The sequence below is a fragment of the Culex quinquefasciatus genome, chromosome 1 (assembly GCF_015732765.1).
Source record: "Culex quinquefasciatus strain JHB chromosome 1, VPISU_Cqui_1.0_pri_paternal, whole genome shotgun sequence".
Classification (NCBI taxonomy): domain Eukaryota; kingdom Metazoa; phylum Arthropoda; class Insecta; order Diptera; family Culicidae; genus Culex; species Culex quinquefasciatus.
In genome coordinates, this window is record NC_051861.1 from 22,878,987 (window position 1) to 22,904,925 (window position 25,939).

General features: G+C 37.3%; 1 protein-coding gene across 10 annotated transcripts in view; it reads right to left on the reverse strand.

The window, feature by feature from the left end:
- Positions 1 to 3,991: 3,991 nt before the first annotated feature.
- LOC119768510 (complexin) overlaps positions 3,992 to 25,939 on the reverse strand; it is a 531,665-nt gene continuing 509,717 nt past the window's right edge. For 6 of the 10 annotated variants that reach the window (XM_038258754.1, XM_038258822.1, XM_038258567.1 and 3 more), the window contains 3 exons: positions 14,357 to 14,489; positions 9,688 to 9,714; positions 3,992 to 5,006 (listed from right to left, as the gene is read on the reverse strand). In XM_038258754.1, coding sequence (XP_038114682.1) covers positions 4,933 to 5,006; positions 9,688 to 9,714; positions 14,357 to 14,489 — 234 coding nt within the window. In that variant the 3' untranslated portion in view covers positions 3,992 to 4,932. The remainder of the gene's footprint in view (positions 5,007 to 9,687; positions 9,715 to 14,356; positions 14,490 to 25,939) is intronic. The other 4 variants (XM_038259155.1, XM_038259092.1, XM_038259024.1 and 1 more) reach the window with 2 other exon arrangements.

Here is a 25,939-nt window from a genome sequence, read left to right on the forward strand (position 1 = left end):
TTTGCGCTAAAATTCCGTTCTTTTTTTGTTTGTCCGTCTTGTTCACTACCGTGCTTTACACTTGACGTCGTCCAGTTTTTGCATTCTACTTTGTTTACTCGTTAAATATATTTGCTTCTGTGTTGGTTTTGTTTTGTTTTTCTCATATGGTAATAATTGACACATATATTGTATTTGACTGTTCATTGTTTCTTTTATTACTTTCTTTTATCGTCGTTCGCTGTGAGATGAGTTGTGGGATATGGGATTGCATGAGTCAAGTGCGGAGTTGTGTTAGTAGGCGTACGCAGTGCTGTCAACGACAAAGCCTATTGTTCTCCTCTACACACTCACGTGCGCTAAACGGGCGGTGAACAATAGAGTTATCTACGTGCGCATGTATTGCGTATACGGACACGAAAAGATTGAGGTTAAATTTTGTACCCACCAGCAAAACAAATGGTGTGCAAGTGTGCGTGAGAGCGGGCTTAGATAACTCTATGAGCATGATGTATGCGTGTGTGGGTGCTTGAAATGTTGGGTGGAAACAAATAAAACAGAGTTTTTCAACAGGTTTTTTGTGTTTTATTTTTAATGTGTAACTTTTCAGTAATTCTCTTCAACAATTATAAACAAACGTTGTTTTTTTTTAGTTTTTTTTCCTTGTATTCACAATTGAATTATTATTTTTGTTTTCGTTTCGGTTTCAATCGCAAATTTCCAACTGGGGGGAGGTCGTTGCACACACACTTGAACTCATTCGCACACACTTTGATCGTGTTTGTTCTTCGCTCTAGCTCTTGCCGAGTGTGCGTGTGTGTCTGGTGTATGTGTATGTGAGTGTATGAATTTTTGACGTTGTGTGTGTGTGTGTGTGTGACGCCGCCGTCAAAGCATGCTGTGTGAAGTTGCTACGGAAACCAGCTGAGGCTGCGACACGTGTACTGCCTATTGTTCCAGGGAAAGAGATGTTAGCTTGCGAAGGTCGATTGCCGAGAAGGCCGAAACGTAAGGTTTACTGTTTTTGCTTTTGACGTTTCTTTCTGCTGAACGTTGCCAATTGTGTTTTTGCGAATATTTGTTTTGTTTGTTGTAGTTGTTGTTGTTGTGTTATCAATAGTAAAGAGAATTCTTAGTGTTTTTGAGGGGAAATGTTATAAGATTATGATGTTTGTTTGTTTTTTTTTTGAGTTTTCGCTAAGTTCATTCAATGTTTTGTTTCGTTTTTTGCTTTCTTTTCACTAATCAATGGATTTTAACGATAGGATAGAGAGATAAACATGTTTGTTTCGTTTATGTTTTCTTTGTCAGCAGGGGTGTTGTTATGTTGGTTTGCTATTTGAGACTCTACTGCAGCACACTTCGTAGAACAGGTGAAACTATTTGACATTTTGCGGCGTTTGTCAGTAGATTGTTGTTTTTGTTTGTTTTTATTGAATACATTTACTACTAGCGACACGACATCTATGAGCGCGACATTAACATTGAACAGAATATCAGTGAAATCAGTGAAGAGGAAAAAAGAGAGTTGTTTGTTTGGGTGTGAGTGTTGAATGGTATTAGTTTATCGCGGGTCTTTAGTTAAACAATCGCTGAAAAGTGGTGTTAAAGATTTTAGTGTCATGCAATTTTCGTTTGATTGTTGACATACAGATACATTTTCGCTAGCCGAAAGTGATGGTTCTTGTCAGAATGACAGCACGTCATGTGATACTGACGCGCTGTCGTTTTGCCAACTATAGCTCACGTTTATCTACTAGCTTTGAATAATGAACTGAAATGCTGCAACCGTTACGTAAATTTTCTTAGCACGTATGAGAAAATAGTAGTAATTTGAGTGACATTTAAATTTGACAGGGATTGAAGCAGAAAAGAACCGGAGCGTTGAGATCACAACCGATCATCTGTCAAATTTACATGTTTGACAGATGAGCAATCAGTGTTACGGTTCCTACCAGGGAGTAGACGACCTGTCAAACTCCATACAGTGTGAGCCTACCTCTCATCTTTTGAGATCTTTTGGTACTTTGACATGTTTTGGTACTTTGACAAGTGAGAAGTGTCAATTTTGGTACTGATGAATTACCCTAATATCGCACAACTTGGTTTTCATTCGGGTAAAATGTCAATCATCAATCTTACCTATTTATGGAAATTAAATTTCTGAGAGGTTTTAAACTATTTTTTGTCGTTTTCTTATTGCCACAAACAGTATAAATAAATATAATAGATTCAAAGGTGTTGGCTTGGGTTTTGGATGTTTTCATGTAATTTTTTTAGTCAGTCGCCGATCTGCTGACCTGTCGATGCTTGGTCAGCTCAGTACAGCACCAAATTGCTGCTGCTCAAAACGCAAACAAACACTGCTCCGTTTCCGCCGGGGGAACCGGAATGACGAGAACAGATCGAGGAGGAACGGGTCAAGTTGATGCGAATGCTCAACAAATCCCGCGCCGGTTATAGTTATTTAAACGCCCGAGGAGGCCAAAGCCAAGCGGGAGAGGATTCGACAGGTAGCGAAAGTGCACGAGAAACAATTAATCGAAAACCGCGACCAGAGGAAAGTTTTGGGGCAAAAGAAGCACGAGACTAGGACAGGCAAGAATAGATCGAAACACGCGGCCGTTCGGGGCAGGCAACAGGGCAAAGCTTCATTTATTTATTTTGTAATATGTCTGTTGATCTCCTTCCGGATTCAGCCGGTGCTGGACCGTTTGCTCCATCAGGTGGAAGCCGTATCCAAAAACCAATTGATAGGACAAGACACCCATAATTCGCATACTGGAAGATTCTGCAGCACGTTGACGTCGGTCAGTTCCGTCAGTTTTGGGAAACAGCCGGTTGATTCCTTCTGCGATCGTGGACATCATTCCGGGTACATTTTAGTTTGGTTTGGTCGTTCTCAGTGATGGTTCGGAGTCTGCGTCATACGAGAATCGTTTGGGGGTGCTCAAAGCGGCCTGGTTGGTGCGCTTTCGGTTGACCTTGGTGCTAGCCTTGGTGGCCGTTTCGTTCATTGCAAGCCCCCGGATGTCCATGAACCACGCTGTGAGTTTTGTTGTTGGGTTCACTTTGCGACTGCACTGGGGGAGGTGGAGATTCATATTTTATTAAAAGATCATTGTAGCACTGCTCTCTTTACACCTACCTCGTGGAAGATTTGATTAATTTGATTGACTATTGATAAGAAACGAAATAATTTTGTTGCTTTTTCGCATCTTTACTTTTACCGCTGTTATAAACAAACGCCCACTGTTTATAAACAAACGACGCCATATTGAAATGATGTGAGGTAGGCTGAAATCCCCAGCTGTCATCCCCCTGGTTCCTACTTCTTTCTGACAAATAAAGCCAAGTAGTAGAACGAGAGTTGAAAAAGATTTTGATTTGAAATTGAAAGTAATTGAAAGTGCACTTGAAGAAACGGAAAACATGGAATTCACACCACTTTTTCTCTCCTCGGTTGGGACTGTCGGGAATTTGGATGAACAATTGCTTTTCTGTGATACACGCTTCTGTCCACGTGGCACTTTCTCGCTCGGTGCCTTCAAAATAGACCAACGGAAAGTAACAGCAAATATGCGTAATCAACAACCAAATTTCAATATTCTTCGAATACCTTGGCTCTGACTCAAAAACGAGTAATTCACCTAAAGTTTTAGATATAATTTAGTTTTTTTTTGCCGAAGGCGTTAATTTTTACAACATTATTTCTCTCCAAATTGTCAACAAATTTCAAGCTAAATATTTGAATTGTTCTAAACGCTACAGATTTGCTTTGTAATTTTCGACCTTTTGTTAAGTTTTGCTCTAAAATGCATTGCAGTTTTCTAAATCTTCGTTTTCTTTTGATCACTTCATCTAGCGCGGCAACTTGGCAAGGTTACATAACGCGTCTAACGTCGTTTAAAAACCGGCACAAAACCGAAAACGGAACGCAAATTTAAAGCAAAACCTATTTTCCATTTTCCGCCTGCTACTTTCACAATCTTTCACTTGTTTTTGTTTTTGTTCGTTTCGTCGTCCATAAACCTCTTCACACACGTGTTTGTTTACATTTTCGTTTCCTCTATTTTCTTTTTTTTTCACCAAGTGCTTTTTGACGGCTTATCACAATACTAGTCACTGATTTTCTGACCCTTTCACTGCCAGTTTCTCGATTTCATTTCTTGTTGTCTTTCTAAACAAAACGTTGCAAACTGAAATGTTTTTTTTTTTATTATTATTTCTCGCTCTTTCTTTGGAAACATCGGAGTGAACAATGGATGCTTTGTTCAGTTTTTAATAATAATCACATGTTGTTTTTTGTTTTTGTTTTTTTTTTTCTGTCAATATAATCAGTTGATTCACCTGGGTGTCCCTATTTAACAATGTACTCCTTTCTATTTCCTTGTTCTTGTTTTCAGTGATTTGACATGAGCGTGTTTCTGTTCTAAATGATTCACTAAACGGAGGCTGTGCTGCACATGTGTGAGTGTGTGGGTGTTTTTCGTATGTGTGTGTCGCGCGCTATCAGTGGTGTGGGTTTTGCGTTGTTTTTTTGTTTACTACATTTGTTTTTCTTTGTTTTACTTTTTGCTATGCTTTATTTACGGTGCATGTCTCCTGTATTTGGTTGGGTAAGTTTCCTGTGTTTACATGATGTTGCTGTCGTTGGTTTGGTGGTGGTCGTGATGGTGATTAATGCAGGCTCTTAAACTGTATGTTTTTTTTTCTGTTCTCTCCATTCTTGTTCTCTTATGTTTTCCTTGTTTTGAAGTTTAATTTAAAACTTTACATTTAAATATGTGTTCTTTTAAGTACTTATTTTTCATGTTTTTCATTAAATAATTACTATTTTTGTTTTTTTCTTCTATAATATTTGCATTCTGCTGTTTTCTTATTCCTTTTTCACTTGGTTTTAAATTAAGTTTAATATTATTGAATATACTGCTGAATACGGATGATGGATAATCACTGTAAGGAGCATTTTCCCTCGATCTGCGTTTTGATCTCGTTCACCTGCGTTTCTATGGAGTTTTTCAACTCTGTTGATGGTTGTTGTTGTTGTTGACGTGATTGTTGGTTGACAGAAGCGTTGTTGTTAGTCGGCGCAGGCAGTTTTGGTTTTTTTGTTCGGAGGTAGAAGGTAGATAAAAAGAGAAAGAAACAGAACAAACACTATTGTTAGTCACATTTGTTAGTATAGGGTTACGGCGAGATATGCTAGAAATTGATTTCGGTCGTAAATATGTATATATGCAGCTATCAAAATAATTAGTAGAAAGTTAGAGATTAGTAAGTCCAAGAAATATGAATAATGCGAACTGAGGTGACAACATCGTGTTTTGGCTGTTAAATGTGTATTTTGTATTGTAGTTGAATGTGTTTTATTTGATTGGCCACTCCTAAAATTTAATCCAAACAAAATGAATGCTGATGAAATGCTCACATTTCAAATGTTTCGAACATGTTACATTGTATCTAATATAAAAAAGTTGTCAACATACAGTGCACAGTCGCTAATTCGAATGGAACCGGAATAGACTGGAATAGACTAATCTTAATACAAACAGATGAAGATATATTTGTAAATTTTGTATAGAAGCTTGAATTGGCGTCGGAGTTTATGCTTCCAAGTATGATTTTCAAGCAACACAAGATTGTTTTACGTTATGTGTTAAAATTCTTGTATGATTAATAATTTGTAAATAAACTAGCCTAAAAATTACTAATCTGAAATTTTTGATGATATTTCTACAACAACAATCGTAATCTGAAGTCAATAATTGAATAAATAAATGAATAAAATGTTGATTTAAACATACAATTATTGATTGCATTCCTTTACAGCTTATTGAGGAGCTTTAAATGCATTTTACTGAAAGTCCGCGGACAACTCAGCGTTCCCTCCTGGGCGATTGTTTGCCAGCGTGGTCGCTGCCGGTAGTGGTAATGCGGCCTAGCCAGAAGTTACCGGGGAAGATCTCTTTACCCTGCCAGAGTTCTTTGCTCTCGCAGAGGAGATAATGACGCGGTTTCGGACCTGCCGTAACAAGGCGGAGCAATTCCTGGCCCTTGGGGAGCTGATGATCAAGCACATCTATAAAGGATGAAAAACTGTGATCTAGTTATAAGGTTTCTCTATTTCTATCCCGTTTCCCTTGCAATTTTAGTAAGTTTTTTTTTTAATTTTTCTTGCTCTTGGTGTCACACCTTTATTAACAAGTAATAATTGTTCCAAAATGTATTATGATGTAACACACAGCTGTAAGGAACTCCAAAACTCTGTTATGTACCTCAAAAGAACTTATTGTATCTTGACTATCCACCAAGAAAACTGAATTGAATTGAAATTGAATTGAATTTTACTGAAAGTTTAGTTTTAATTTGAATACTACAAAAAAATAATTGTAAAATTCATCAGGAAAAGGTGACAGATTTTGTGGCAAAAAAAAAGATTAATTTTACCCCAGAAAATGATGAATTTTCATCAGTTTTTGATGAATATTCATCAGGTTCAAATTTTTACACATTTTTTATGTAATATTACTCAAAAAAAGAGGTCATTTTCAACATTCCAAAACTCAACTTTTTTTCTGTGTACAGTCTTTTTAATTCTCAAACTCAGAAAAAAATTGTCAAGCTGACAAATCCCCAAGCCTCTTTTTCGTGATGAAATTATCGCAGGTACTTGAAATAAGCTGACAATTTGGCAATCAAACACAGAAAAAATGATGGTAATATTCATCAGGAAATGGTGACAGATGTTGTGCCAAAGAAATGTGTAATATTACATGATGAATTTTCATCAGTTTCTGGTGAATATACATCAGGTTCACATTTTTACACATTTTTTATGTAATATTACTAAAAAAAAAGTGGTAATATTCAACCTATCAAATTTTCAACATTCCAAAATTCAACTTTTTTTTACTGTGAATTGGCCTGTGCGAAGTTCATCAACGATACAAAAATAATATTCTACCTACTTTGCAGATGAGCGCGAGCGCATGCGATGAGCAGGAGTCATGTCAAGTCCACATGCTCAAGAATGAGCGAGCACAGCTTCGGGCTCGCTCGCTCATTCGCAATCCTGGTGTAACATAATATGCACTCATTTTCAACTATCGATATCTCGGTAACTGTAGGTTAGATTTTCAATTTTAAGATATACAACTTTTGTGAAATTTTGTGCCCTTTTTTGAATAAATAAATTTTGCACTGTAAAAATAAAACCATTTTTTTCACTTCAAAATAATCTATGAATTGATTTGGAAATTTTAAATTACATATTATTGAAAGGAACAGAACATTTAGAAAATATTTATTTGGTATTGAATCTCGAACCGAAATCAGTGACAAATATCAAAATATTTTGCATAAAATGCTGTCCCAACTGGCCGAAAAGACTGAACAACAATAAAAATGCATAAAATCTGCTATAAAGAACTCAATAATCATTAATCTCTTTCAGTGTTGCATGAAGATCATGGTTTTTGAAAGTAAAATTCGTTGAGATTTGAAAAGTTTTTGAACTTATAGGTGTTAATATCTCCTGTCAGTGTTCCCAGTTCATTAATCGATAAATAATTTGAAGAACGGAGATTTAGATTTCACAACAGGATTGTAGTCTTATTCATATTTATGGAAAAGCTTTCCAACATTTGGCATATTTTTTTATTTCGATTATTTAACTTTATAGAAATTGATTCCCCTTGAGTGGAGCATGCGCAGTTTTATTTGTTTTTTTTTGTAGGTTAGTGTTATCCAAAGTTCCCTCGAAACCTTCGGACAATCGAACTTCAGATAATCGAAACTTCGAATAATCAAGGCTTCGGACGATAGAGTCTGCACTGTACGGTGTTTCCTATGAAATGCACTACCCATTGCCTACAGTCAGGCACCCATACCCCACATGCCCCCTTTTCAAGCGAGTGGCTCAATCGTGGCGTTTTCGATCACGTGTGAGTGTGCACTTATGTGTGAGTGTAGTGGCCATGTACGTATTGTTTGTGATGGATGGTGTGGCTTTGTTCCGGCTGAAGAGGACAGACACAGAGACAGAGACAGTGAGACAGCTAGGGGTTGATGGGAGGGGGTTGTTTCGTGTTTGACAAACATTAGAAGGGGTTCTGGGGTTGGGGAGTGGTGTGAAACAGGTAGATAAGTGGTGGAGAGTCTATTTTTAGGCGTATGGAAAAAAAACGAGCTTCTGTGCAAGAACTGTCAACGGCTTTGTTGTGAGTGGTGGACGGGAGGGAAGGAGTAGGGGGAACGTGGTAAATTGAAATAGTAGCAGTAGGAGCACGTGATATTGAGAGGAACGACCACTTTCAAAGAAAGTGCTGCCATCTGACGGCGAAAAAGAACGCGCGCGCGCCTAAAGTTATACTTTGACATGTCGGACTCTAAACGGAGGACTCTCTTTCTCTTTCATTCGGTTGCGTTGCCCAAGTTTGAAGGTTAGATTTATGTTTCAGCTAGTTTTCGACTAAATCAAAATGCTACACAGGGAAAGCACACACTAATCGCGGGTTATGTAAAACAGCAGCGAGAGAGAACGAAAAATTAAGGTTCAGGATAGCATTTGGAGTGAACTGAAACAGTCAAGAAAAAGGCTTGCAAAACTGCTTGGTTGCGTGATCCAGCGGAGTTAGTACATCGTTCATTTTGGAAGCATAATTTATCTTGCGCTGAAAGAGTGGTGAGTGAGAAGGCCGCACTTTCTTTGAGCTTTTGTTAGTATTTAGATTTGTTTTTTCTTCTTCTTCTTTTTTTCTGTTTGTTTGGTTTAGTTTGGCTTTGTATATAAGCATTTGAAGGAAAGACAGGATGTTCAGCACACTACTGCTAACGAGTGTTGATGGGAGCAAAATGAGCGAGTAGTAAATCATTTTGAGCTGTTTATTTTAAGAGTGTTTTATTTAGTTATTCAATTCAGCTGTCGGTGTTTAGCAACACTGTTGGGTGGCGAGTAGTGGGGGTGGTATTAGTTAGTTTTCAAGTAGGGTGGGAGTATTAGTAGTTTGAACGGTTGGCGTTTTGAATAGCTTTTGATTTGCTGGAGAAGAGTGGTAGTGTGTGTATCGTTTTGTTCTGAAACATCGAGTACACCATAGAATGTTTTTTTTGTAGTATTTTTGTTTGTTTTATAAATACTGCAAACAGCTATACATAACACAGACAGAGATAGAGGTTCGAGAATTTGAAAGAGAAAGAGAGATGTAGAGAAAAATAAGTATCCTATCAAATCGAATGAATATATATTTGTTTAATCATTATCATACAAACAACAATTGCACAATTGGCACTGAAAAGTAAACAACTAACACTGGGTAATGAGACAAGAAAGAAGTGGTTGAACAACGGCATTAAAAAAAATACACCAGAGGCAGCACGAATCTATATTTATCCGAAACAACATTGTATTTTTTTATATTCTTGTTGCAAAAAGCATTGTTTTCAAATGAAAAACGAGATTTCGTTCAAACTTGTCATTTGCTCGTCACTAGAGAGAGATAGGAACCATTTAACATTTACGATTTACAAGAAAACGTTTAACTTTAGCACGACTAGATAAACTTTATTAGCTGTTTCGTTTTTTTGTTTGTTTTGCTTGTTGTTAATGCGATTTAACTTTTAATAATTGAATTTTAATTTAACTTTGAATGGAGGTGGGGTAGATTCGTTTGAAAGTGATGCACTACACAATATCTTGCTACTTACTTCCTTTACCGGCTGACGGATCGCCATCTACAAGACAAGGTGAGGGGGGAGGTTGGTTTAAGTTTCGAGATGACCCGGTCGGAAATGGCGGACGCATTTCTGGCGTTCGTCTGGGGGCTTGTGCCAGCCATCTGGCAGAATTTCCCCCAGATTTGCCCCAGAATTCTGCCATGATTTCTGGCGAATATGACACAAACCGGTCGGGCACGGTTCAACCGATTGAACCGGTTGATTTTGTTGCCAGACAGCTGGTTGTAATTTGACCCGATTTTCGCCAGATTCGTCTGGCGTTACGCAAAACATGGCTAGAATAAGTGTGCCAAGTGTGTCTGAACTGCACGACAAACGTCCGCCTGCGCCAGACACTCAAATTTACCAGATTATTTTCCGAGTGGGGATGGATTTGCGCGAAAAAATGTGTGAGGTACACGAAGATTTTGCCAACAGATGTACGAGAGCGGAGAAAAATAAAAACGAAATTTTGTAGGAAAATTCACATTCTGTACTGGATAAGCATGTGTTTGATAAATGAATTTTGAATAGAAAAAATGAGAAAATATTGTATATTCAAATTTGAAAAGGAGCATCCATGGCATGTAATATATCTGAGCGTTTCTCTAAAAATCCAAATTGTAATTTTTGTAGTATTTTCTTCATACAAGTTAACATACAAATTTGGGGCCTGTGATATAGAAAAAAGCTATAAAAATTGCTAACAAAAATTTGTAACTCGAGAAAGGATTTTCTGATCGATTTGGTGTCTTCGTAAAGGTTTTTTGGTTATGTTGAAAACTAATTAAAAAATAGTCACTATCTAAGCAAAATACCCATTTTTTAAATAACTAAATGCATGATTTTGACAATCTTTACTCCCTTTCGATTTTAATATATTTTAGTAAACAAAATGTGCAAACTTTTGAGCTATAGTGTTTGGTGGACATTTTTATTAGGCAGGTTATTAATTTTTGATAATAATTGTTTTTTTTTGAAAATATTACAAAAGCCGAAAAATTCTAAATGTACGATAAGATTCTCAATCGCAAATTACTTTTGAATTTTTTCGATAAAGTACTCCGTTTTTAAGATATACCAATTTTTAGGTCGAATTATTCAACAATATTGTATTTTTTTCAATTGAATTTGCCAGAAAAAAAAAAGATCTTCGCAAAATGTAGTCGGCCAAATAAAAAAGTACGCGTTTAATTGATTGGGTAAAAGAACTATTGCTATTTATTAGTTTATATAGAACCACCTAAAGAACTTTTCGCTAAATGTTTATCATTTGTATTTTCTCAAAACCATTAAATCTTTTCAAAACCAGATTCAACAATTCTGGAATACAGTCCAGATTCGATTATCCGAAGGCCTTTGCGAAATTTCACAAAAAAATATGTTTTCGTTGTATTGTTTATGATTGTTGAGCTTAAATATGACCTTTAAGTTTTGCTTAAACTACTCTGAAGTGATTTAGAATGTTGGAATCCAAAATAGTAGTGATGCAATATTGAAAAAATAGGCCGTAACATCAAACTTTGATGTTTAAAGCAAGAAAATATATATAAAAAAGATTTTTTCATGATTCGTTTATCCGATACACTCAAACCCCGATGGTTTGACACCAACTGTTGTCAAACGAACGGGGTCTCGTTTTAGTTTGACACCCCATTTACACGGAGATCACACACACTATCAAACGATTGTTTTGATAGTGTGTGTGAGCACCGTGTAAAAAGTGACAGTTCTAGTTTGTCTTTGACCAACCAACGGGGTACAAACTAAAAAAGTGTCAAACGAAAAAGTGACCAACCACCGGGGGTTGAGTGTACAAATTTTCAAATAATCGAACGTCGGATAATCGAGTCTGGACTGTATACAATTTAAACGTTATTTTAAGGGCTAGTGATTTTTCGCGATTTCACGGAAGCTGTGTAATCCGTGAAATTCGCCCCTGGCCGCGAAGTTCGGGAAATTCCGTGAAATGCCGCGAATTTTGAAATATTCAATTGATTAATTGTTACTCAGTTCATATAAGTTTATTTTTTTTAATTCAAACATTTTAATAGATTTTTAACAAGCAAAAAAGTATTTCATATCAGATCTAAAACTATTTTTAAAGATTTTGCTCATTAGAATTTTCAACAAAAAGCAGATAGTTTCTTTATTCCTCAAAATTCCACAAAGATTAATCAAAACTTCTTTGAACTTCGATGAACAAATTTCATCAAAATATTTTGAATATAAATTATGTTTTTTAATTCAATTGATTAGTACAATAATACATCTTAAAACAATATTTTTAACCATTTTTCAATGTATTATTTTTTTTTTAAATTATCATTAAATGTAAAAACTGCTTTTAATGAAGTTTTGCCTGAACTGTATTAAAAATTAAAAAAAAATGCTATTGCTGTAATTAAGGAAAGCAAAACAAATATTTATTGCACTTATTTTAATAATTCTAGTTTTGATGAATTAGAGGTTCAGAACGTGCTTCGTGTTGGAGGTATTTAAGCAGATTAATATTATAAAAACTAAATAAAATTAAAACAGCTGAATCATTAATTCTTGACAATTTATTTATTAGGTCCTATAAACAAATGTTAACATTGAGCGTATCCTTTTCACACCTTATGTCAATGTGCTTTCTAGTATGCGGTTTACACCCAATGTTTAGGGGAGAGTGGGGAGACTTGATCCCCGGGGACACTTGAAAAAATATTTTTTGTACATGAATTGTTTGATAAACATATCAACTCCAAAACCCTTACGCATTTGACGTTAAATTTATCGTCAATTGTTTAAAAAAATGCGTTTAGGGAGACTAGATCCCTGCATTTTTACAGTCACTGGAATCAGCCTCAAGATTAAATAATTGGGCTGGGTTTTCGTACATAGTTTCCTTTAGTATAGTTGTACATAACTTACTGCAGTTTGAACCATTTTTCAAAAGTTTTGTAAACAAAAATTACCAGCTTTTGTAAACATGCTCAATTTTGGGCTAAAAAAGAAAATTTCAAGTTTTTAAATATTTTGCATGCTAAACTTGTTATATTTTGAACACAAACGTACAGGTTTAATGTGAAATTGATGTAACTTATAGAAAATTAAAAGTTTGGATGAATAAGAAACATTTTGCTTAAGATTTCTTCAAAATGTTGAAAGGGGGATCAAGTTACCCCTAACATTTTTGAAATGCCGGTTTAAAATATTTTTCTAAAACGCTTGGCATGATTCGAAGAGTGTATCTGATGAAATACCCTTATCAGCCAAACATAGTTGAATGTTTAAGCTTTCAATTCATGCAAAAAGTTCATAGTTTTGTGAGAAATTGACAGAGTTTTGTGCGATACAAAAAAGGGGATCAAGTCTCCCCACTCTCCCCTACATTTGTTTGTAAGACCTAATAAAAAAATCTAGAATTCAACTGACGGAAATTCTTGAAAAATTCCCAAGATTAATCCAATACGTGGTTTTTCAAATAAATAATATGGGTCAGGGGCTTTTATTTCGTATCAAGAACTACTGTTAACTTTAAAGACACGTTTCTATTAGTAATTTTGCTAAAAGAATACATTTTTACGTTTATTTTTAGCAGTTTTTAGAGTACCGTGAAATTTCCGCGAAATTTCAATGTTTTGTAATTGGCATGTCACGTAATTTGGATTTTTTTTGCCGTGAAAAATCACTAGCCCTAGTTATTTTGTATTCGAAAATGACCTAAAATCTTTTTCAAACGGAAGTTCTCAAAATGTTTTAGCCAAATCAATAATATTTTAATGCATATTGTATTTCATTCATACAAATTGTTTTGGCTGATATGCAAATTTAGAAGAATCATTTTGAAGAGACCAGACGTCTCCACAGACTTATTATAAGAAAGGGAAATTTAATGGAGGTACCTGGTGTCTTGTTATGCGTTTTTCCTAAATTTGAGTTGTTATATTTCGACTTTTTTTATTTATTACAATGCCAACGTTACAGGGTACAGCCAAATGGATGCTCCCTCTTTGATCATACATGAACACATGAATCGATTAGCATGATTTGAGATGATTTCATTAATGATGACAATTCCTTTCAAAGCATTTCTCGATGCAGTTTCTTACTGTTTGAAAAATGTGAAGACACATTTTAGCTTTCCATTTATGCTACGCTACTGATTTTGGGTGTAAATATCATTTGCTATGTTCGACTACGCATATGTTGGATACCGTTTGGTTGTAAATATGAAGCTGTTGATCTACTGTTTCATTTCTCTATTTTTTTTTTCTGGATGTTCTACGGTGAGAATCGGGACGTTCTACTTATTTGGTCGGGACAGATATGGGAAGGGAGTTTTCAAATAATAAAAAAAAGATGCCAACATAAGAAAGATGGTTGCGATTTATTCGACGGATGATTTCCTTATAAAGTTTGATTATTTAGGTGGGCTGCAAAACAGCCCTTCATGGGGGAAAAGGCTCTCAGGTTTTCTTCAGGATTTTTTTTTTGTGAAAAGAGGTTTGAGAGTATTGTCATTGAATTCCATCGTGGGAGGTATGTTTTTCTCGTGTCACACACACACACGCACTTGTTCCTGCCGGGGTGTGACTGACTTCTTCCGGGCGAGGTGCCGTGTTCAAAATTTACTTCCAGCACGCCATCCGACGCACCCAGCCGAAATACTTACTCGTGAAGTCGTCCAGATCCTCCTGTTCCGCCTCGGCCGCCAGCTCCTCGGGCGTTTTCTTTTTCCGCATCAGCGGGTTCGGTTCTTCCTGCGGTGCCTGTTCGACCACTTCCTCCTTTTTCATTATTTTATACTGCAAATAGACAGGAGAGAAAGAAGAAGAAAAATGGACCGTTAATTAATTTGACAAAGCACGCACACGGAGATCATCGGAGGAATAAGTTTTAATTATCTAACTTTTTCTCCTTGTATTGGCGAAGAAGCGTTTGAGTAAAAAAACGACAAAATTTCCAGCTTCGGCGATGACCGGAAGTGCTCATAGCAAGAGAGGGAGGTCTGTTTGATCGATAAAATGGCCCCTAAAATTAGACCGTGAACAGCGGACACATTAGCACTCGCTGCTGCTGCTGCGATTGCATACTGTTGGGCGCTTTGCACTCAACCTGTGAAATGGCCATCAGCGCAGAGGAGCTAGGCTGGTGCCATTAGCATTATCCTAAATTGTAATTACGCAGAGGACGACGATTATGCCACGTGTGAGCGAATTAGCATTAGGATAAGTTAGTTAGGAGAGAGTGTGGGATGCTAGGACTAGTTTCTTTAAAGTTGACAGTTTCATTTTCCTTCTTCGTTGCGAAATGTTTTTTTTAAGAAATCTTGAAAAAAGCCGAGTTGGATAAATACGACGAGTGCTGAAAAAAAAAACCAAGCTAATACAGCTTTTGTTCAAATTTTCTTGAGGTTCAAAATCCCTAGTCCTGTCCCTTCCACAATCACACAATCTGTGCCCCCTTCCAACGTAGTCGTACGAAAATGTCCGTCCAGAGCTCCCCTTAATTCGGGCCAAATTGCCACGGCGGCAGCTAATTGAACAGTCGTGTTCAATTTGCACTCTCGTCGCTGCAACTCTGGGCCAAGTCACGTCGTCTCCCGGTCCCCGGTTCCCAGGTGGGATGACCAAAATCGATTCGCCGAACGGACGGACGGAACGGAAACTCCGGCGAGAAAGGTGATGTACGATAATTATTGCTTCCGTCAATTTGCGCTGGCGATTCCATTTCGCTTGGCCTTCTTTTTGCTTGGTTTGGTTTTTCCAGGTGGTCAAGGATTTGCGTGATTCGAGGACGTTATCTGTACGAAAAAAAGCAGATTTGGGTCGAGATTTTGTGGCTGAGGTCAGGTCATTTCGGGGATTGGAATCGATTCCGGGTGATGTCTTATTGGGGTAAATTTTTGGGTGTGGGAGTAGAATTGGTGTTTGAGTTGTCGTGGAATGTGACAGTCGATTTTGAAATTTGACCTAAGAATACATTTTACGAAGTAAATTATACAACTCAACATTTATACTATTATCTGTTGGGATTTAATAGCATTGTCACCCAATTTTGTTTATTGGCAGGGAATTCACTAAAATTCAATTCTGCCAATTGAAGCGTGTTCAGGAAGCCCAAATTTATCATACCATGTTGAAACTGAAGCGTTCACTAACATAACCTTAAAAAATTAGGAGTTGAGTTATAGAAAATTGATATAAATCGTTCCCAAAATCGTGAACAAGCGTTCATGAAAATGGGAACCCCAAACAAAGTGTTCAAATCCCATGGTACGATTTTGAAAAACGTACCATGAAATTTAAACACTTTGTTCGTGGTTCCCATTTTCATGAACGCTTGTTCACGATTTTGGGAACTCTTTTTTCTCCGTGTAGACGATTTATTTCAATTTTCTATAACTCAACTCCTAATTTTTTAAGGTGATGTCAGTGAAGGCTTCAGTTTAAACATGGTATGATAGATTTGGGCTTCCTGAACACGCTCGAATTGGCAGAATTGAATTTTAGTAAATTCCCTGCTAATAAACAACTTCCCTTCTGAACGGGCTTAACCTTCCCTTGGTATTAAAAAAATCACACATAAGGTATTGGGGTCCTTTCCTTTCCCCAAACTTTAAAAAATCTTCGAAAATCCAGTTTTTGACCGATTCTTGTTCTTTTGGTCACAAATGAAAGCTTAGGACGTCCCCTTTCCATCAATTCCATGAAGTTTGATTTGTCGGATGATAGGGTTTATCTCATATTCCGGAAGTGTCACCAAGGGGCTACCGGTTATCGTTTCCAGATTGTCCAGAATGGGTCAGCGAACAACGGCATGACCGTAAATTGACATATCATTCAATTCCATGAAGTTTGATACGTCGGAAGATAGGGTTTCTCTCATATTCCGGAGGTGTCCCCAAGGGACCACCGTTAACCGGTTCCATATTGGCCAGAATGGTTCAGCGAACAACGGCATGACCGTAGATAGACATATCTTTCAATTCCATGAAGTTTGATACGTCGGAAGATAGGGTTTCTCTCATATTCCGGAGGTGTCCCCAAGGGACCACCGTTAACCGGTTCCAGATTGGCCAGAATGGGTCAGCGAACAACGGCATGACCGTAGATAGACATATCTTTCAAATTCCATGAAGTTTGATACGTCAGAAGATAGGGTTTCTCTCGTATTCCGGAAGTGTCCCTAAGGAGCCACCGGTAACCGGTTCCAGATTGGCCAGGCTGGCTCGGTGAATAACGGCATTATCATATCTTTCAATTTCATGGAGTTTGATGTGCAACATGATGGGTTTTCACCAAAAAAAAATCAAGGTGACCATTCATCGGGTACCCGGGAACCGGTTCCAGGTTACCCGGAAGTGGCCGCTAACACTCCAGAGTGGTTCTGGCAATCGTGTATTGTGTTTTTAGTAAGTTTTATGGATCAATTTCAATTATCATGAGAGTATTGGTATCACATATATGTGAAAAACAGTAAAACATGAACTTTTCGGATGTTCCGGATTTCCGGAACCGGTAGGTCACCTGGCCCTGATATTAATATTTGTGGTCAAAGTACAGGTAAATACCTGTCGAATGCAACCCGGAGAAGCATCCTGATTTGTTGAAATTTGCCGGAGATACAGGTCGTCAAAGTTGGGGTCTCAAAACGGTCCTTTTTCGGTTGTAGCCGATTCCCGGTGACCAAATCAGATTTTCCAGGTCAGTTTTGGAAAGGGGACGTCCTAAGCTTTCATTTGTGACCAAAAACACCAGAATAGGTCAAAAACTGGATTTTTGACGATTTTTTAAAGTTTGGGATCGAAAAGGACCCCAATACCTTTAAAGTAACTTTTTTAATGGACGCTCCCCTAGGGATCATCTTTGGTTTATTTGTTTTGTGAAATGTGTATTTATACTATAAATTTAATGTCAGAAAAATTCAAGGTTCTAGCATGTATATAGTTATGGCAAAATTATGGCAAATTTAAATTTCAAAAAGGCCGAAAAGGACCCCAATACCGTATGAATGTTAATTTTTTGATGTTCGATTAGTATTGGAATTGGAAAGAAAATTACGAATTTTGTGATTCGATTTGTTTTGAGTGACTTACCCAATGTTTTGAAAAATTGCCTTTATTTTGGAGTCAAATTTAACCATCCAATTCATAATTTGTAAGCAGTAATTTTATTACCTCCCAGATTGATACGCTTTGTTGCGACTCAAAAACTAATGGTTTAAGTTTACATAAAAAACGTGAAAAATACTATAAAATTCGAAAAAATTCTGGAAAATTATGAAAAAAAACGAAATAGTGTAACTCAGACATAAAAACTAAACAAGACAAATGCATATAAGTTTACTTGAAAATAAATTCAAAAAAAATATAATAGGAAAAATTGCTCAAAATTATCTCCTAATTATGGGAAAACCCAAAAAGCTTGGCTGCAGAGCATTGAAAAAATGTTGAAAATTTAGTGGAGTCTCCATCCAGTTACTCAAGTGCCAAGAAGTTTGTTTTCAAGTTCAATCAAATAACAAGTTCCGTCAATAATGCATGTTCAATCAAATACAAGTCTTTGCAAATAATTCTGAAAAAATCGTAATTTTCTGAATTCAAGTTTCAAAGAGTTTATTGAAATATCAAAAGGATTCGTTAAGTTTTTTAGTTGTACCAAGTACGCAGCTATTTTTGTAATCACTATTGAAAAACCCATTTATTTTTTTTTTTTTTTCAAAAATAGTGCATGGACCTTATGTGGCCTACCCTAGTATATGATTGAAAAATAAAAGTCTTGAGAAAACCCTTACCAGTTGGAAAATATTCCAAAAATAAATTAAAATCCTATCAATGTCACCCCGGTTTACGGAACCACATTTTTTTTCAAATTTCGTAGTAACTTTTCAAACGGTGAAACCTTGGAACCTATTGGAAATTTACCACGGAATTATTCTTTATGTTCTATTTAGGTAAATAAAACCACGTCAAACCACTTTTCTTTAAGTTGCATCGAGTTTTTTGTTGGTTTCGTCTAGGTTCTTTAAGTTCCATATCATTACGTTTGCTTCTAACATATTACCTAAACTAAACAAAATCTAACTGGCTCAAATTTTTTTTCTGGTTTTGTAAAATTGTGTCACATTAATGCCAATTTTAAAAATTACATCCCTTTTTCAAAGCATCCTTGTCTCACTTGATTGGATCCAAAATGAGGTTAAATCCTTTTCACCCTCCTAAACCATTCATATTTTCCTTGTAGTCCCTTGTTTTTTGCTCTTTCCCCCTTGAACAGAGAATCCTTCTACTTTTTTTCCACATGACGCCTTTTGCGTAGGATGTTTTTTTTATTTATTTTTACGTTCCCATCTGCCAGTAAAGGGATTTCCCGCCGGTTTTTGCCGCCAAGACAGTTATCCTTTGATGCTCGCTTCCCGAGCAGGGGTAAATAACACGGGAATACCAAATTTTGGTATTACTTGGGCAAATAACAGCGACCAAAATGTGCCCTTGGTTGCCCAGTAATAGATGGTAAAATACCATGAAATCATACCAAAATCTTGTATGTGTAAGGGCACAACAATACCAAACCATGTTATTCCAAGGGTAAAACAATACCTCAAAATAAAACCATTTCAATACCAAGTTGAGGTCTTCTGGATTTTTGAACATTGCTTGAATACCAAAACTTGGTATTGCCATGGTTTTATTTTTAGGTATTCCCGCGCCCTTGGAAAATCATATTTTGGTATTTCTGTGGTCTTTCACATACATGATTTTGGTATGATTTCATGGTATTTTACCATCTATTACTGGGCAACCAAGAGCACATTATGGTCGCTGGTATTTGAACAAGTAATACCAAAATTTGGTATTTTCATACCATTTTTAGTGCAGCAGTTGCAGTTAGTGAAAAAACGGAAATTATTCATATGCAACAGCCAAATCTACTCACCTGATGATTCCATGTTGTTATTAGTGATATTCTTCACCACACCGAATGCATTTGTCATTGATGAACGGCCTGTGCTTGAAGTTCTTGAAGTTTCTGAAAAATAACAAGATTGAAAAATAAGTATTATTAAAATGAAACTGAATTGAAATTCACCAAAATTCATTAATCTGTCGATTGACTCGTTTTTCAAAGTATTTGGTTATCCCGACTTAGAGATATTTCAACGTTTTTGAAAAAAATATTAGTGGGTATATCACACTAATTTTTAAAATCATCTTTAACATTTTTGGGTTTCAAGTCATTTTAGCGCAAAATTTATTAACTCGTAAATTTTTTTTAACAAATTTCCCATAGTTTCAGAGAAAATTGATGAAACCTTTCAATACCAAAATAATACCAAAACATGCCATCCTGACTTAGAAAATTTTCCACAATTTCAAGTCATTTCTGTAGGGGGTATATCAAAAATGTTTAAAATAAAGTTTGAAATTTCCGGTTTTGAATGAAAGCATTCGCTTTGAGACATCATTTTAGCGCAAAATTAATTATTTTGTCAAAATTGGTCAAAATTTTCCCATAGTTTCAGAGGAATTTGATAATACACTTAAATACCAAAATAATACCAAAATGTGTCATCCTGACTTAAAAAATTTTCCACAATTTCAAGTCATTTTTATAGGGGGTATATCAAAAATGTTTAAAATCAAGTTTGAAATTTCCGGTTTTGTATGAAAGCATTCGCTTTGAGACATCATTATAGCGCAAAATTAATTATTTTGTCAAAATTGGTCAAAATTTTCCCATAGTTTCAGAGGAATTTGATAAAATACTGTAATACCAAAAGAATACCAAAATGTGGTGTTCGATCATTGACAAATTCTGCAATTTTGCAATATCAAAACAATACCTTAAATTGGTATGATACCACATTTTGCTCTTGCATAATCCTCAAGACAAATTTTAAAGGGTCCAGGAATACCAAAATTTGGTATTGATACCAGAGAAAGGTATTATTACACATTTCCCTTGTTATTTACCCATGCTCGGGTTCCCCTTCCTGGGATCGGTCAGCGCGATGGAAACGTAGCCGAAAATTGGGATCAGTTGGGATTTGTTGTTGTTTCAAGAAAAACAGGCCAGCGTTTCGCCTAACGAGAGCAACTTCAAGGCATATTATCCGGGTCCGGCCGGTGCGTCTTCCAGCTCGTTAATTTTGATGGTCTCGGGAAACGCGGACTCGCCGTCGAAGGAAATCAAAATTAAGTATGAGTTGCACAGGAGAGATGAGCTCGGACCTCGGCCGGTCTGGTAGGGAAATTAAATTTCCTTTTTCCCGCGGGGTAAAACGCGCGATATACGCTTCCTTTACGACACGTGTGAGACGACCCGAAGGGGCTATTAAAAGGTTCGACGCTTCGCGTTTTGATTGGAAAGGAAAAGCGTGTTTTTTTTTAGTTTGGACGAGCTTGCTGAAAGAGGGTCCAAGAGCTGGTTCAATATTAAAGATCTTTGCTACAAAAAATCCCAAAAGTTTAGACAATTAATCCAAAACCAGTTGAGGTTGAAGTCGTTGAAGTCAGTTAATCAGTAAAGTTTAGTACAGATAGGCAGAAGTTAGTCGAAATCAGTTGAAGTCAATCGAAGTTAGTTCAAACCAGGAAAAGTCGGTTCAAGAGTTATCGAATTCAGGCGAAGTCAGTTGAAGTATGTTGTATTAACATGAAGTAAATGGAAGTAGGAAGTTAATCGTAGTAGGTCAAGTTCAGTCACAGTTAAAGTCTTTCGGAGTCACTTGAAGTTAGCTAAAGTCAGCTCAAGCCAGTTGAGTTCAATCGAAGTCAAAGAAAGTCAATAAAAGTCAGTTGAAGTCAGTTAAAGTCAATCGAAGTCAGCTGAAATCAATAAAAGTCAGTTCAAGTCAGTTAAAGTCAATCGAAGTCAGCTGAAATCAATAATAGTCAGTTCAAGTCAATCGAAGTCAACCTAAGTAAGAAACTTTGTCCTAAGCGATTTTACGAAAAAAAATTTTGCAAAAGTTACTTTATGCGTTTCTCTTCGTTTCATCGTCCGTGTCTGTCGCGGGTGACCATGAACGGCCATGATCGATGACGACCAACTTTTCCAAAACTTTTTTTTTGTAAAATCGCGATAACTCGTGATGTTTATAAGCAAACCCCTTATATCTATACATAAAAATTTTTGTAACTGTCTGCTCTACAACTTTGTAAAACATTGTTACACTCTAAAAAATAACCCTGCAAAGTTAGAAAAAAACACGAAGTTTTAAAATGAAAAATTTTAAAAAAAATGTAGATTCAAAAAGTACATTAAATTTCCCATAAATGTTCTTGTTCCAAAATTTTTTACAGTCTAGTAACGGAAAATGGAAGAATTTTTAAAACTCACCGTTTCAGGCTGCAAATTATTGAAAAACACCTCTTTTTTCGCATGTTCAAAAATGGAAGGGGTCGTACCGCCCCTCCGTCACGAGATATCAAAAAACGGACCTCGGATTCGTGATCAGGGACAAAAGTTACCCCTTAGGACAAAGTATCACGCAAATCGAAGATGGGTTGGGGCAACTGCTGTGTGAGTTGGCGGAGAATTACCCAGCTTATAAAATTCAGTTGAAATAAGGCAAAATTAGTTGAAGTCAAGTCATTAGTTGTTGCGGCCGCTTGTCCTCAACAAGTCGATTCCACTTAAGCTTTCGCGGGACTGTATACCACGTTCTGGGACGGAATAAAAACACACGTTTTCTCTAAAAACTTCTACTCGACCGATTTTTATTTACACGTCTGGACAACTCAAAACTTGCGAACGGAATGAAAATTCTTGTACTTCCTCTTTCTGTCGTTCTTTGCGCGCGCTTTTTCTTCGCGCCAAACAGTCGATCAGGTCGCCGTTGCTTCTTCGCCGCTGACGTTTGACAGCGGCGGCGGGGGGTTTGCCGATCGCAGCAACCAGTGCTGCCATCTGTCGTGGTTTTTCATTTCACGTTTGAAGAGCCTACCAAACGGACGCGATGGCGGACATTAGTAGTCAAACGAAGCCGGTAAAAGTTAAAGTCAATTGGAGTCAGTCGAAATCAGTTGAAGTAAGTCAAAGTTTGTTGAAGTCAGTTGAAGTCCGTCGAGGTCAGTTGAAGTCAATCGAGTCAACTGACGTTAGTCGAGCTCAATCAGTTGAAGTCAGTCAAAATCAGTTAAAGTTAGTCAAAGTCTGCTGAAGTCAAACGAAGTCAGTACACTGGTTGGTCACTTTTTCGTTTGACACTTTTTTAGTTTGTACCCCGTTGGTTGGTCAAAGTCAAACAAAAAAGTGACGAACTGTCACTTTTTACTCGGCGCTCACGCACACTATCAAATGTTTGGTAGTGTGTGTTAACTCTGTGTAGAAGGGGTGTCAAACTAAAAAGTGACCCCGTTCAATCGGGGTTTGAGTGTATAGGTCAGTTGCAGCCAATAAATCAGCTGAATTCAGTTGAAGTCAATTGAAGTCAATCGATATCAGTTGGAGTAAAGGTAAGAACAAGATTGTCCGTCAGGCCTGAACATCATAGCCTGCCAGTCATCGACCATTGAACAAAGCAATCCCTGCAGATTGTTCGACTGACAGTTGATGGAAAAATCAAACTGGCACAGCGTTCTGCGTTCACCACTGCGTCGAACGGACAATCTTGTTCTTAGCTTAAGTCATAGTTTGTTGAAGTCAAACGAAGTCAGCTAAAGTCAGTCGAGTTCAGTTGGAGTTAATCAAAGTAAACCGTTATCAGTCGAGATCAGTTGAAGTAACCAGCTGAATTCAATTGAGATCAGTGGAAGTCAACAAAAGTCAAACGAAGTTAGTTAGCTGAAGTCAATCGAAGCCAGTCAAAATCAGTTGAAGTATGTCAAAGTTAGTCGAGGTCAGTTGGAGACAATCGAGTCGACCAAGGTTAGTCGAGGTCAGTTATAGTCAGCTGAATTTAGTTAAGATCAGTTGAAGTCAAACGAAGTCAGTCGAAATCAGTTGAATTATGTCAAAGTCAGTCGAGGTCAGTTGAAGTCAATGGAGTCAACCAAGGTTAGTCGAGGTCAGTTAGAGTCAGCTGAGTTCAATTAAGGTCAGTTGAAGTCAAACGAAGTCAGTCGAAATCAGTTTGAGTAAGTCAAAAATTGTTTAAGTCAAACGAAGCCAGCAAAAGTCAGTCTAGGTCAGTTGAAGTCAGTTGAAATAACTCAAAACCAGTTGTAGTCAATCGAAATCGATTGAAGTCAGTTGAAGTAAGCCAAAAGCAGTTGATGTTGAATTCTTCAACTTTATTTTTCATTCCGCAAACTCACAAATGTTTAAACAACGAGTAAAAATCCCATTAACTTGTGACAACGTCCCCAACCAATCCGCACAATCGTGGTCATGTTCGTTGGAACAAAAAAAAAAATCCCCCTCGCTCACACAAAACACCATATTTACATGTCAGAAAATCCAATTTTGCTCTTTTCAACACAAATCACGACAAACAAAAAAGCTGGGACTTTTTTTTTTCGCGAGGGGGCACCAGCATCCATCATGGTCCTCGACGCCACGGCCATGCTAATAACGAGCTTTAATTTCACACTTCACCGAGTGAAAAATTGCAAAAATCAACAAACGCTTCGCTGGGCTATGATGATTGCAGGATGTGCGTGTGCGGTTCACAGGGACGTGCGGTCACATGTTCGGGGTCTTTTTTTTTGTGGGGTCGTTTTCCCCGGATCCACCCCCGAGGGTTCGCACTTTTTATTGGGTAGCGAAAATTGCGTTGAGCTACGGGGTTTGCTGGAAATATGTATGTGCTTATTTCCACAACGCATTTTGTCTCGATTTTCTCTGAAAAAAATTTGAAGAAAAAGTGCCTCAACACGACCTTCTTGATACCTTCAAAAATAAATCATTACAAGTCGAGATTGCAGATATCATCAATCGTTCCGTACAAACAAAGGCACTTGATTCTTCTCACCTCGGGACAAGAATTCAAAAACACCCTCTTCGCCACGTGGCATCCGGTCCCACTTTAATGGGGACACGTTCGTCTTCCGTACACGGAACCTTTTTTATTGCCACTCCAGCTGTGCGCCGCAATCACGCTGTCTCGTCACGATCAATCATTGTTTATGGATTCAGAGGAGGAGGAGGCTGATCAAGTTTCACTTTCGCAACACATTGCAGTTTGCAGTGGTCAGAATCTCTAAATTTTAAAAATATCGAAACTTACTTCAACTTTTCGTCATTCTGTCAATCACTTTGTTATCTGATCAAATGGTCAAAAGGTCAATAGGTCAATAGGTCAATAGGTCAATAGGTCAATAGGTCAATAGGTCAATAGATCAGTGAGTCAATAGGTCTATAGGTCAATAAGTCATTAGGTCAATAGGTCAATAGGTCAATAGGTCAATAGGTCACTAGGTCAATAGGTCTATAAATCAAGCCAAGTAAATCTGCCGAAAAATGTGTTATGACCAACCCCAAGTGAAAATGTTCCCACTGTCCGCAAATCGTTCGACTTCCGGCCAATCCCCGTTGGTTCCGCTTCAAAAATCTTACGCAGCGTGAAATTCCCGGATGCCGTAAAAGGTATCGAAATAAATTGTTGGCTTACCGTTTCCCACACCTACACAGAGAGACATGCTAGCAAACTGTGTCGAGTATAAAGGTGGGCGCGCAAAAAAAAAAAAAAAACACGCCTAAATTGAGTCAATAATCTGTTCCTGCACGGTTATTTTTTCCGGTTGTTTGGTTTTTCAAGGCGCGAAACCTCACGTGGAGGACGGGGGGAGGGGCTCGGGAAAGTGATTTATAGGATTTTGTCTTTGCAGTGACACTGCAGCAAATTGGAAGGGGGAGACACGTGCTCCGGAAGGGATATGTCAGCGTGCTTATTTGGCTTGATTTTGAGTTTTTACGGGGGAGCTCAAGGGAGTCTATTTTTTTGTGCTGATTAAGAATAACACGTTTGCTTTTTTGGGGTGGATGAAATAATTGAATTTGTTGGCAAATTTTGACAATGATTCTGATAAAGATTATAATTTGGGAAATGTATGAATTTATTAATATTGTTAGCGTGATAAAAAATGATGAAGTCTCACACCGTAAACCATGTTATATTCGACATTTCCCAAAAGGCCCAATACATGGTTGCCCAAACATCCTCATCATGGTGTCTTTGTTAGCTGCGGCCAGACTCTATCGTGCTAGTACCAGCAAGCAATGTACGTCGTCCCAGACTATCCCGCCGGGGACTTCCAAAAGGAACAAGTTTTCCACCAGCGCCGGGAAGAGCTGGTCGTCTCGCTCGT